Consider the following 14905-nt stretch of genomic DNA (forward strand, 5'->3'; position numbering starts at 1 on the left):
ACGTTGCTTTCTCGATACAGAGAACTCTTTCCCCTCCCCCGATTAATAATTCGAACAACGACTGTAAATTAAAACTCGCGTACGAACGGGCGCGTGATTCAAGTCCTCGCTCATCTAATTTCACGGCGGGACGCTATTTAGGTGTTGGCGGCGATAAATTATCAGGCGAAATTTGTAGCTGGCCCGGCAGAGGCGTCGAAATATCTTACGACTATTTAGCGCGACGTGGAATCCCGTTTTTCGTAAACACGTCGACGCCGCCGAAAGATACGGACGTGTTGTAAAATAAAAAAAAGAGAGACGAGAGTAGAGAAAATAAAACGAAATTGTGGCGACACAGCTTCTATTTTTCTATTCTCTTTTTCCGTTGGTCGTGCTCGTTTTGCCAGACGCCGAAAACAAAGCGCCGCGGGAAAATCGTGCGCGAGAATAACGCATTTCGTTGATCCTATTTATCACGTTTTCCGTGGGCGTCCCGGTTCGGTCGATTTCGACACGATCTACGAATAGAAAGGTAGTAAGCCGCGCTAACCTTTTTCCTTTCCACGTGCTCCCTTTCTCCCTTTTATCGGCGCCATGTGATGGTAATCAGAGATGGACAGTGGTTATTGTTACGTTTATATCCAATTTGAAATCAAATTGCAGGCTGTGTCGCGAGCATGTATATTTAAATACATTAAGACGCTTCGATCACGCTTCTAGACTCTTCTAAATGGTATATTACTATCGGCTTCGTAATGCTTAAAGTTATAATAAACGATACTCTATCTCAACTAGAGTCCAATGATCAGGTCAAATTTTAGTAAAACTCACATCCCCACTTTTCGTTACTTAAAATACCACGAAAGCAGGTTAGTCAGCATTTCGAGGGACCACCATGCAGTTTCTGTTATCTACGTTTTTCAATCGTCACGCACAATTGCCCGATTAAAAATTATATTTATATAATCGGCAATCGTTGATCAATAATGTCAGAGCCGATCGTGTCCGATTAATCATTACTCGTTAACCGTGTCAGATTGAAAACTACATTATTGTAATCTGGGATCGTGAATCGGTAAATCGCGATCTTTCGGAGCTAATAGTGCCCGATTATTCGTTAATCGCGTTTGATTATTTCGCAATCACGTTGACGGATTGCATTGCGCCCAACGCTAGCAGGAATGCGCGGGAAGAGCTTCATCACCGCTGCGATAGAGCGCTAGTTTCTCTCGCTCTCACCCACGTGGTTGGTAGCTTCTCTCGAAATAACTCCCCTGCCGTATTAATTACCAGGATTCATTTCATCCTCATTTACCGCGAGCTAATTTACCGCGGAGAAGCCTGCGGGATATATGTGCGTAACCCCTCCATTCGTGGGCTCTCTTCCGCGACGTAGACGACCGTGGACTTTGAGAGGGCTGGCTTCGTCGAGCGATTAATCGCGGGATCGCCATGGAGTTCACCGGTTAGGATCAGAATCAAAGGATCTGGGAATAATAGAAACCCATTGGAAATGATTTATCGGCTGGAAATTCTCTCGTTTTTCGTGTTACTCTGGGCTACCAAGTGTCGCACTTTAGCATCTTTGTCATCTAAAATTAAAATACTTAATCTTGAAACTAAAGGGATAAATATGCGAGTAAGAAATGAAATGGAAAACCGAATAAAATGTTCGGGATACCGAGTGATAATTAAACATGGCAACTGTTGATCAGATTCACCAAAAAATATAATTACTCGGTTAAAACGTTTTTCTTTTTTGGTGCAGTTAACTGCGAGTAACTTTTAAGGCGATCTCTACCGCGCCGATAGCTGAAACTTGCAGGGGAGGCCGTCGAAGAGACGCTGGGAACTGGGATTATTATGTAAACCGTGGCAAGTCTTGTAATTAAGACTCATTGACTTGTTTATTATCGATCGAGTTGACTTCGTTCTCAAAGACAGTTTATTTATTTATATCGTTTTTTTCTTTTTTGTATCGGCGCGCATAAGCTATCGCGGTTGATGGGAAAGACGGTCTTTTTTCTGTTGTTTTCCAGTTGTACATTGCAATTATTAAGTTTAATTAAGCAGTTAATGTCCCGTTCTCCTTGCGTGGTAATGATCTCATTTCCTTAGACGCGCATATACGAGTTGTTTGATTGCGTAGACACGATGTTAGCTGGTTCATTAATTACCAATATTTTTGCCAACTAGTATCTTGAACAAGATGGATCGATCTCGTCATCGGGATACTGCTGGTAAAAGTATTCGTTCGTATAGGTAACGTCCAGCAGTCATTCATTGCTCGTTGACCATGCGACGAATCTATCAGCGTTCTACTGTTTCGAACAACAAAATTCCAAAGATAATTGGTGCAACACGATAGGATGTAGATTTGATGTAAATAAAATGGTGCAGTTTGTTACGAGTGGCAATAACGCGTAAATGAACTGTTAAAAATCGCTTCCTCGTCGTTGGCAATTAATTTACGTTGAGCCGTACCGACGTCGGCCGCGAGTAACGTAATGATCCTTTGTTAGAAGGCGCATTTTTCCCTTGTGTTCGACTTGTAGCAATTACGGCGCGAAAACGCGTATAGTACACGACAAGACATTTGCAGTCGTTCGGAGCCGGCGCTGGTCGTTTCGCGTGTTGGAAGTTTTTTGCCCCGATAGCGGTGACAAATGGGCGTGTTTTGACGAGGAACGTTTTAGGCGGTTCGAGAGACGCTCGTTTACTCCATCATTAACATATAACGAGTTCAATTTCCGAGCGATACAGGGCGAGCACCGTCGGTTCATGAAAGCGCAAACACGGTTCGCTGATATATGAACACGTTGGCAGCAATTTGACTTCCACAGCGACTCGGCGCAGCGATAAATTTCCGTTTAATTTATTCGCTCGGTCTGTGAAAAGTACTGAACGATATCGACGATATTATTCCAACGTCGTTACAGGAAATTATGTGATGATTATTGCTATCGATGCCTAGTGAGCGTGCGAGGCTACGCTTAGTGTTTAGAGTGTTTTCACCTGGTCCGTGGTGAAAAAAGTAATTAACCGATACGTCACGACGTCGCGACACTTTATTAAAAAAATAATCATCCTTCGAATCGAGCAGTATTTTCATTGAAGCAAAAGTTGACTTCGTTTTCTTATAACAAGTAAAAAATATAACGAGCGGTTTTTAATTCCTGCTTCGATAAAAAATGCGGAACTGATTTCAGTTTCCTCTAGTTGCTCCCTACTTAGGAGGAAGCTTTTAAGGGAATTAATTGTGGAGCCTCATTTGTTATTTAATAACGAGAGATATTCCTGCGTCTTTTCGATTATCGCCCATTAAAGTAACACGAAATTGCTATCGAGTTATCGAGCGCGCATTTATAATCGGATTCATTGCGATAAGCGAGCCACCGGCTACTTTTGAAATTACCGTCATTATCGCCATTAACCCGTGAAGCTGAAATTATTTTTTTTTAAACTCGTTTCCTGGTCACTCGTTATTCATTCGCCGGTGCATTCCGCTTGCTTCAATAATGAATGATGTAAATTAAGTTACATAAAAAGGAAGCTTAAATGACAGGACAGAGTGGACATGACGGGTTTCGAGTAAAAATTAATTAATTTGATTTACTTAGTCATCACGAAGGGCAATTCTTGTGGATTGGAAAAAATATTCTTGGTTGTAGGAGCAACAATGTTACGATGTTTCGTCACGACTGGAAACAAGCAAATGTACGAAGAATATATTACGTGATATATCCATCTGGTATTTTATTAGTACGATAAAAATATTTTTATTCTGCATTGCAATTCATTAATAGAGTAGGTATTATTTAGTCAGAATATTCAAGGTATCCCGATAAAACTTACGAGTACGATTGAATATTATTACATGAAGTGTCTCTGAAACCAGTTGTTCAGAGAGAATTAAGTGGGATTTGCTATCGAATTTATCAAACGTCTCTTTAATATACGTTAAATTAAATTTATTATTTGTCTCATTGGCAGTTCCATTATACCATCACTTAAGACTTCATCGACAAGATCTAAGTTGATTTTATCTTCGTTAAATGTTTCGTTAAGTGTAACGTTATCAAATGCTTCGTCGAAAATCAGTGGCGTGTTACCTTCGTAATAGGAGATCCGTCGAATTATGATAATATGAAATATGTGGGTACGGTAGTAATTACTAGTAATTTACTCGTTTATTTTAAAACATATGAATTTAGATTTATTTGTCATATGTTGAGTAGTTTAACGTTAATGACACGTGCCACCTAGAATCCCTCACGTTAGCAGATACGTTTATGCAATAGCTCTGGGAAAACGTACAATCGTAGCTGACTTATTACTTTTACTGGAGTTAATTAACTGCAGTTTTGCATTGCTTGACATTTCGCGATAAATTAAGTCCTATACGCCAATTAGACATGCGAGACTTTCCTCATTTAATACTCCACATCAAACACCATCGTACGCCACTAGATAAATATAATGTCATCAACCGGTTATTTACTTGTTTGCGTTATGAAACTATATAAGAACCAAGTTTTATTCGATCTGTTTTACTACTCTTTCAGGCTATTCGTAATATCAATAACATTTGCCCGATTGAGTTATGCTATCGTGTCGCAACATCGGTTTCTTGAGGTGTACTATATTTTTACGAGGATACATATCCTCCTAAATTCATAACAGATAAATTTCTATCTATTAGATAGTAAAAATGTTGCCCTTCAATTTGCATTTTGTTAGATTCGCATCGAACAATTCCACGTTGAGTGTTTGGGTTCGCTGATTCCAAATCTGCATTCGAAAATTGAAACTAAGGAGGCAGGTTCCTTCGAGGTTACATTTATTGCCCATCTATTGTTTCCTTTTCTTTTTAATGATTTTTTAATTATGTTCGCCGAATGTATCTAACGTAAATTGATAAATTTTCAGCTGCTGGTGAGCGGGGGACAGCCGACGACGGCGACGTCGCCGGCGATGTCGTCTGGTGGGGCCCTCAGCCCCGGGGCGCTGTCACCGTCGTCGACGGCGACGACGACAGGCGCCGCGGCGGCAAGCGGAGGAGCGAGCACCCCCGTGGGCGGCACTACGGGCCCTGGTTGCTGTGAAAACGGCAGGCCCATGATGACGGATCCTGTGACCGGGCAGACGGTTTGCAGCTGTCAGTATGACAGCGCCGCGAGGCTCGCTTTGGGTGCATACCCGAGGCTAGCACCCACGGCGACCTCCTACTCCTCTTACCCCACACCGACGCCGTCCACCACTGACCAGGGTCCCTACCCCAGCATCAGCATGGACAGCTCAGCGTTCTACCCTCCTCTGGTGAGTCTATTTTCTCGATTTACTCCAGTTGCCGCGGAAGGTCGCCGGTAATTGTTCGTCCACGGCAATCGACGACTTTTTCGCGCTTTACTTGGGATGAATTATTCATGGACGATAAGTTATTGGTTTTACTGCCTGCTGAAGCGTTCCGTGACGTTGCAGTGTCGACGCGGGATCGAAATTAAAATGTGTGAATTTTTTGTGACCGCGGTAGATGATCTCGTATTGTTGATTAAACTTCGCTGCATCTGAATATTACGCAAATGAAAGATATGCATACCTCATAACATCACACGTATACGAAACGTGTAAGGTTTCTCACAGGCGACGATATCGCTTCATCTCGACTCTGAAAGCGACGCCTGACACAGATTGTCGGTCTAGAGATTTCGCAACGATTTCCTTTAATTGTAGTTAATGCCACGTTGGCTATTTATATTAATTGGTTTCGCGCATCGACTTGACCCTTGATCGATCAATTTTTTATCCCGAGATGGTGGAAGTTAAGACTTTGCAATTATAAGTTCTAACTTTGACGATTCATCTTCGTTTCACGTAAACAAGTTAGGCAAAGATCGTCTCTTCTATTCGTTTGTATGTAATAGATTTCCGTGTACGGCACGCGTTATTTCAGTTTTGATCAACAACGCGAAGTAACGAGGAAATATTACGGAGAAACATAATTCCTCAATTTGTATAGACACGATTAAACCGTCCCGGAGTATGCAGATGCATTCATTTAAATAACCTAATTAGACAGCTGGTGTAAATATGCTAGAAGAACAACTATTTCAGTTAACACTTGATAACTCATAATTAACATACGATTTGAATAAATTAATTCTTTGGTAGTTTTGATCATACTTCATAAATACAGATAGAATGATTTAAATAAAGAGATAATTGTGGATATTCCAAGGCATTTGAGCAAATAGATGAAAATTAAAAGAGAAATATAAAAAACGGGATGGAAGAGATTTATACATATTCTACGCCTAGTATGAAGATACTCGAACCTCTTCTCGAAAATGCTCCTGAGCTTTTTCCTTCAAATATTCCCTATAAGCAGCTCTCGATGGCTTGTTTACATAATATTCTTTGCTGAACGTCGCTCGTATATCATCTTGGCACCTTTGGGGCGGGGAACTCCGTGCCACCCCCTTGCGGGAGTCGACGCTCGAAACAATAAATTACGCAAATTACACGTCCCACGACTAATCGGAAGAGTTACGACTCGGCCGTATTTATAAATGCAATCATTAAACGGTTTATTAGCTCGGGCTCAAACGAGACGGACGTCACGAGACGAGTATTAGTGGTCCCGCGACACGCTTTGTAACGTTTCACGTGTAAAATATGCGCCGGGCTATCCGTGCCTCAGATTGATTGGCCCGTCGAGTTAGGCGTGCCGGACGATTATTGCTCGCACGGCCTGGACCCAAGACGGATTAGCGGCTGCTCTTGCCACGAATTAGCTTGGAATCCCGACGATGGCAGCCTCGGGACGTCTTCGATTCTCGCGATCGCCTCTACTCGCGCGAATATCTTTGCATAGCGATGGGACTAACACAGCAGCCAATCAAATTATAATCGAAATTCGAAGGTATACTCGAGGATTCGGAGAAAAGTAAACTTCATTTAGGATGAAATAGATGAATAACTTATCTTTTTATTTTATACTGGAAATTTTAAACTCTGGCGTTCGAAAAACTAGTCCTTTTACCAGCTCTCTTGATTCACCTCCAATTTTGAGCGTTGCAAGAACGATCATTCTTGGTTATCTTCTCATCTATGAAGCCATGCGCATACAACACTAAACTAAAAGTTGGACAGTTTTTTAACTCATCCAACCCCCAAAGAGTAAACGAGTACGCCGTTGGATTGGTCCCGTCGCTATCCATGCGTCTCCTGGCGTGTTCGCAGCCTCCTCGGCGTCGCGCAACCAGCGTCGAATTATTCACGGCCGGCTGTCGCGAAGCGGAGCGATAATCTCGTTTAAGTTTCGGTTCGCGGAAGACGCGTCGTCTCGCTACCTCTAACGAGGACTAGGTGATGGATTCGCGGTTATATTTCAGGCCAAGAGAATCTCGCGAGTTCTCTGACGTCGGGAATCTTGCGAAACGCGCGTTTCTCGTGCAAAGACACCGTTTATTCCGCTCGTCCTCGTTCGCTTGGTACCACAACGGAAAGAAACGACTATTAATAAGTCCTGGACAGAGAGAAGCGGCTCTAGCACTCGACCACTCGACCGTCCTCGAGCTGTTCGCGCTGTTTGGCGACGGGACGCAGAGATCTCGCGTGTCACTGCACGAGAAGTGTCGACGCGGGTAATTAAGTTACCGCGGACATTGAAATTGCATCGAACGATATCGCGTGCTGGCTGCTGGACTAGTCGTTGGGTTAAGAACCGTGGAAGATCGCTGGCACAGAACGGCATTGAACAATCGAGATCACGGTAGTATGAGTTCTCTAAGTTTTAAGTTTATCTGTTCTCGAGCGTTAGTCTCAGGAGTTGTGCTCTTTACAGGCACGATTGCCTCTGGTTTTACTCGTATATTTCAATAAGCATATCATTTTGTTACGAATGAAACGCTCTGGGTTATAACACTTTTATCAACGAGACGTTTCTACCATAAAAGTATTTTTGTTTCATTTTTCGAGGTTTTTCATGACTCTTCTTTCACGCTCTTCTTTCACTTGGTCCTTAAGCATGAATACTGCGTGTCCGTTACACGAAATAGTGAGCCGTTCCAAGGTAGCTCGGCGGTCTTGCTTGACCGACATACGAGGCCAGAATCGTGCACGCGGTGGGATACGTTGCCTAATCGCGGATACGTCGACGATACGCTGATAAAGTCGGTTGGCGTAGACATATAGAAATAGAAGCTCGATCGTATCGCGGTTTCGGCCAATTTATATCTGCACTCGAGCGTGGATACTCACCACCGGGAGGTAGAAACGGTAAAAAGCTCGCTTGGAAAACACACACTTCGCCAGATGTTTCGAGCCACTTGAAGTTATTTCGACCGACGCACGGAGAAACGGTGACAGAATGAATGAAAGAACGAGAGAGAGAGAGATCTGATAATTAAATTCTGCATTTATTCCCCTCCCGAAGTTTTCCTTCCTTTGCAAGCTCTCGTGTGTCCGCTGCGAACGCTAAGTGCATTAATCCTGACCGAAGTGAAAGGTCAGTTCGAAACGCCACGTTCGAACACGATACAGACTCGGGCCGTTTTTATCGAGCCGAGCACGCGTTTCCTGCACCGTTTCGTTTCACGTGAAATGGATTACACGCAGTTATTGCCGGTTCCACAAAATGCATCGGTCTAGAGATAATCGCGAGCGCGTTATTATTGCCCTGGATCTCGATACGAGAATTGGATCTGCCTCCTCGAGGCAGGAAGGAGGCCCAATTAAAATTGAATTTATCGGTGTAATTACACTAATTGGTAGTTTTTCGGCGATCTATCTCCGCGCCCCTCTGAAACGGCTCGGGTCGGACTGGATCAAACGTAGCCAAGATGCTTACCCTTCAGCGAGACTAATGCTCTCGCTGTCGATGAAAAACATCTACTAAGATCCTAATCCGATGGTCTGGGTTTGGCCAAGAGACTAGACGAAGAGCGAGATAAAAATCACAAACACTTCGTTCTTTCAAGCTGCGTTAGGAAATCCACAATGTCATGAGAGATACTCGAGGGTTCGAGAGCAGGTATTTCCGTAACAAATCTCTGGCTTCTTATCACGAACAGTTTGCTGCGACGCGATTCAATTAACGGGACAGCCGTTAATAAATAGGACGAGGTAATATCGCACAACAGATATATATCGGTGTCCATGTTTGCCTCGTTTATGACGAATTTTCAACGTCCACCCCGACGCGCGAGTAAATCGCCACGGACCAATCGGCGCGTGACTGCCGATAACGAAGTCCCGATTGGCCAAAATTATACACCAGTCCGACAAATTAACGGGCTGAGTGATATCCCTGATAACGAGCCGTTTTATCACCCCTGGATGAGTCACTCTGTTCGCGACACTTGAATTTCTCTTTGTGTTTTTCGGCTGACAGGGCCGAAATTGTTCATCGTCGATTCTCGAGTAGAAAGTTATCGTTTCCATCGATCGTTCGATAATGCGATACAGTTTTTTTTTTTCGGGACACGTTGTTTGCCCGCATCGCCTACGAATGATCGACGGGCTTTTGATGTCGCCGCGCAATCAGTCGATCATGAACGGATAACGTCGGATAGTGGAATTTTTTATCTACCCTCATTGTCTCTGAGAATTACGCACTCGAGAATTGCCAGTGAGAAATTTCCTGAAAAATTGGAAGGGCAGCCTTTCCGAGAACGACAAGTCGATTTTGTAGAGATCGATAACAGTTCGCTGAAAAATTCAAATCAACCAGTAACATTGCATCCTTGTCAAAATTTTAAATACTTAGAACTGGTTTGCATGGAGCTGGTTTCTTTGAAAACTGGTCAGCTCCATTTTCAGCCAAGGTTCCTTCTAATTAAAAGAAACTTTCTTAATTTCCTGAAACACCTTCATCTTCAGAGATGACATTTTTCTTTCCCAGGCTTCGCTTCCTCCAACTTCCTTCAACTACCTCCAGTACGGAACGTCCATAATGTTGGACGCCGTGTATCGATTCAACGAATTAATTTAGATTGGCGTTTTATCGTTCCGAGGACGGCGTACCGCGAACGAGAACGGAAGGAATGCAGATTTAATACTCGATTTAATTTCAGTTATTTCACAGTTCGTTTCATGGGCAAACAGCGTATTCCATGCTGATGTTTAATTGCTCTTCGGACATTTTGCGACACGTGGTACGCGTATTATGTCAGCATATCTTGATAGCGTCATTCATAATTTGCCGCGTTCCTCGGTTACAGCCGATTAAACGCGATGAAAATGTTGTCGATCGCTGCTTAGACTCGACGTAAAAATTCCAAGAACTTCAATTTTTCGAAACGTTTCACTACCACGATTGGTAACAAAAAAAAAGAACGTAATTTCTACAAATAGGTAGTCGCTGGAAGTGATAAACGATGGAGGTTAATTAGGGATAGCTTGTAATAGAGCTGTTGCCTCGCCCACTCCATGTAGCATAACCGGTGTGTACACTGTGAATTTTTTGCCCCCTTTAGTTCTTTGTATCTTATTATGTTATGGTGCAACAAAGATGTAGAGTGAAAAGGAAACGATCGTGATCGATGTTCTTCAAACTCTTATTATGTTGACTTGTACGATCAATGGCGAGAGAAACGTGAACATTGCATTACCGTTACAACAATCTTAGTATGTAACGTTCCATTAATATCTACACGTTGACTCCCCTTCCGAACATCTTTATCGATAAACGAATGTACCCTATGCTACTGAAAATTGAACACGCGAAATTGTGACTAAACTAAAATTTCATGGAAAAAGTAAACTCTCCCACGTTAAAATTTATCTAAAAGAAAAGAGAAGACTTTAATATTCCACGGAGAGAGCCGCGAGTGTCCGCTGGTTCGCATGACTCCAACGGTAGGAAAGAGACGAAACATTCCGATCCGCGATATCGCGAAATGCGTTAGTTTACGGCCCATTGATAAGCGTAACACACGTAGCTCTCTTAATCGCGGAGCGTTTACGCTCTTATAATTGGCAGTTACGCGCGGCTCGCATGCGATACAATGTACCCTGCACGCTCCGGTTCGAACGTAACGCGCTACGCTCGCTCGGCTTAATGTATGTAAACGCGTCGCTGGTAAATACGCCCGCGTCGCAGCCCGCCCGATCTTTATTTTCCAAGAGGATCGTTCTGCCGTCTGGCTTGAGCCTCGGTAATGCTCGTTGCGCACGCCGGCTGGCATCCTGCGCATAAACACGCTGGCAAACGTGAAATATTAAACGCACCCCAGGATATTCGGAGTCGTTGTTTGGCGAAGCTCTCTCGCGTACCTGAACGGTTACACCAGTGATTCCTAACCGCTACGCCATGAATGTTTCACGATGGATATCATGGATTTTTATTCTTCGTTGGTCTTAAAATTATTACGATAACGAAAGCAGGGTTTGACCACCCATCGCGCTTGCAGTTCCTACGCTCTGTTTTCGCGATACACTCCGAAAAGATCCTTCTTAGGATTTTTTTGAAATTTTATCCGATAGCAAGTTTGTCTCGAAACGGAGATACAGTTGCGCAGATACATTTTCTGGGGATCGATTCTTCGTGTAATTATGAATTGAAAAGTTCTTGTTTATTATAATCGAGATAAAACAACAAAATGAAAGAGCCTACAAGTCTTATTTAAATTTCCATCGAGTCCCCGAGAGAAAAAGCGTGTGTGCTTCGCTTGATCAGCTAATCGGCGTTCCGCAACCGCGCACGGTCCGTTCCGCGCGTCGAATTTACCGCAGCCGTCCTTGATGAGCGAGGTGCGACGCGAAAAATTCCTGGTCGGTCCCCTATCCCGATGCTAGTTGGCGTTATTAGCCGACCCCGTGGTTGACCGATCGACACTCGTGGAATGCCATTTGTCGTGAGACGATGCGTCGAACGTCATGGCTTTTGCACCTTTATCGCAATAAATTGCAGCCGGTCAGTACTTCGTGGAATTTCAGCGGCGTCGTGCAATTTCGTGCACGCGACGCCTCCGCGGAGGCAGCGCGACGCCGAACCACCCTGGAATGTCATAAGCGAACGGTCAGCGGGAATTTTGAGAATTTTGACGAGTTCGCTATCTCGACCCCCGATATTTATCTCTAGCACAGGGATGGGCACGTTCTATTGGAATAATAGCGGGTGAATAGATTAGGTAGATTTGTTTATTACGTGGTCTGCAAGGGAGGAACTCTGGAGGCATTTTAAGGGAAGAATACTTGGGTGTGCGGTCAGAAATTAGTACAAAGGAATTTTTCAGAACTAAATGATTCAAATGGAAATGTTTGAAACCTATATTGAGATAATGTTTCATAGAAGTTACTAAACAATGTTCTCTGACCTTTTATCTAGAAAAACTATTAAGGATGAATAGAAATACACACATTTCATAGACTTTATACCGAATAGAAACAGCTTTGAATCCATTACCGATAAAAACTCCAATCTAAATCGTGAAATAATTCTAATAACTGTTCGATCGAATAACCGCGGCATATAAATTGTAATAGAATGTTTTCATGAGTAATATATTATTGGAATAAAATTTTTCCCTTGCCTGGACCGCCCACACCGAACGACACTGGGGATCGGTTACGAAGTTCAGCTATCGCGCGAAAATAGTTGTTTCTCGCGTTGCTTGGCTCGCAAACTAATCTTATCCGAGAGGGTGAAGTTATTAGTAACGCGAATCGACTATAACTTAATCTTATCGTCGCTGAGATATGTGTATGTATTGGTTACTAAGTGAAATAATATGTTGACACGTTAGATAAGAAGTGAATTTGTTTCGAGCAACTTCTGCTGTCGCAGGTGTTTGCGTTTCTATGAAGGAGTCACCTTGACCCTTTGTGGTTCGGTTTACATCGTCCCTTTCTCACCGGTTACTCGAAAAATCAGGTTTCTCGAAAATGCAACACGATTTCCCTACCTGCGATTAATTCTTACGATTTCCTCCGCGTCAAGGGTCGGATTAAAAATGACTTAGATGCAAATTTTATATATTCTTGGAGCCTGCAGGAGGACTTGGGAATAGAAAGGATCCAAAGAAAAAAGAAAATTGGGACGAAAGGGAAGTGGCTGCTAATGGACTCCCAGGTAGCTTTGGCATAGACGCAGGGACGTTTAGTGTCAGAACGGGTGTATAAGTAGAAATCAATGGCTAGCCGAGAAACTTGAAGGAACAGGAACCGATGCGGTGTTCTGTCTCCAGGTTTTTAATATTAAAACAAAAATCCATCGACGGTTGAGATAGCTCAGTCGGTTAGGGTAGCCTTCGGGATTCCGTATCCACCACGTGTCCTTCCAATAAAAATTTCATCCGTCGAAATTGATTTTAAAGTGTTACTTTACTGGCATTTGAATTTTATCTGTCGACACGTTTGTCTCGTTAGTTTCAAACTATAACTATACCTAAGTTTACCGAATTTCCTGAATGTGGAAAGATCTTTCTTCAATGAAACGTGAGGATATAGCAGCAGCAGAATAAATCGCCTAAGCCTGGCGTGAATCGAAAAATGATTCGGCGATCATGAGGGGGGTAACCAGGAAACGCGTGCTTCCGACGATTCGAACGCAGTGGCGTCGTTTCGACGAGCATTATAATATAATAAGAATCGGATTAGCATTGAATGAAGTGGGTGGCGCGAGACCGCAGAGCGATAAAGGGACTAATAAAAAGCGGGCTCTTTAAGGCAACCACGGTGGCCCTTGTTCAACAAAGGACCTCGCCAGGAATAAATAAAAAAATCAATGTTCGTCGCGCTCGCGTTTGGCAAATTTTTTGGACACGGTGAAATAAAAGCGATCTTACAATGATATATACTTTAGAATATTTTTAAATCAATAGACAGAAAGTGCAATTTTAATTTTCGAGGGAAAACATCGTTAAAGCATAAATAAAACATTTCAAAGAAAAAAGTCGGTTACACCCCATAGAGCAAAAGAAAGATTAAGTATAATAAAATAATCTTTAAAGCAGATAGATTCGGGAATATGGGGATTTACTTTATTTGTCACGTGCCAAGCACAATTCCAAATAAGAAACTCCCTGCGAAATCTCTTCGTTTTTCGTCTGAATTGCAGCCCTCATCTCGCGAGTGGGAATTTTCGCGAGCAGCGTAGTGGCATCTGAAAGCTGTCTCACGCGGACGCTCTCTACGGCTTCATCATCGCCGAGTCGATATTCCCCTCGCTCTTTCGCTCTGTTAATTAAATTATCACGGGACAACTGCTGGCCGAGCTTCGAACTTTAACTTCGAAGGTCTCAGCGTGACGTTCCCACTTTATATTCGGTCAACTTCGCTTTCGGGTTGGTCTTTCCTCGCTGTCCATGGGTCGAACTCAGCGCAACGGCTTAAGCCAAGTGTGTCTCGCGCTTGTTTGGAGAACTTTTGGACGCGGGCGTGCATACTAATCGAGTATATACACTGGAAAACTGATTTCGAGGAAACTCCTCGAAAGCTGTACCCATCGATTTCTGCTGTATCAGCTAATTTTTCCATAATTTGACAATGGTACATCGCGATTCGTTGCAGATTCGTGAGTGTCTTTTATTAGAATCATTTTTCAATACATTTCGAACCTTCTGTAATTGATAATGCACGACATTTTCAACTAAACCAAATAATACACGAATTCAACGATGATCATAGCTGGGCATTATCCTCCCCTTCGGCTTCGATAATCACCCCGGGCGAGCGTTTCGCACCCTTCCCGTGAACGTCCTCGGTGAAATAACGATCGCGACGACGGCCGTTGAATCGCTCGATTCGGAAAAGTGAAAGCATTTACGGAGCCTCGAATCTACCGTTAATCGAATTCACACACGTCTCGCTACCCCACGATTAATAATTTTGCGCGTATCGCTGGTGTGCGTGCTGGCCACAAAGTAGCTCGATCCGGCGATACAGCGCGCGTGTCGTGTACGCCAATAATCGTTAATCC

The 14905-nt window shown here is 43.3% G+C and overlaps 1 protein-coding gene across 5 annotated transcripts in view; it reads left to right on the forward strand.

The window, feature by feature from the left end:
* The window catches only part of LOC128872088 (homeobox protein caupolican-like), a 100520-nt gene that overhangs the window by 47424 nt on the left and 38191 nt on the right, over nt 1-14905 (forward strand). For 3 of the 5 annotated variants that reach the window (XM_054114422.1, XM_054114423.1, XM_054114425.1), the window contains exon 2: nt 4912-5301. In XM_054114422.1, the coding sequence (XP_053970397.1) occupies nt 4912-5301 (390 nt within the window). Of the gene's footprint in view, nt 1-2277; nt 2365-4569; nt 4618-4911; nt 5302-14905 lie in introns of those variants that run through there. The other 2 variants (XM_054114427.1, XM_054114426.1) reach the window with 2 other exon arrangements.

Source organism: Hylaeus volcanicus, chromosome 2 (genome assembly GCF_026283585.1).
Source record: "Hylaeus volcanicus isolate JK05 chromosome 2, UHH_iyHylVolc1.0_haploid, whole genome shotgun sequence".
NCBI lineage: Eukaryota > Metazoa > Arthropoda > Insecta > Hymenoptera > Colletidae > Hylaeus > Hylaeus volcanicus.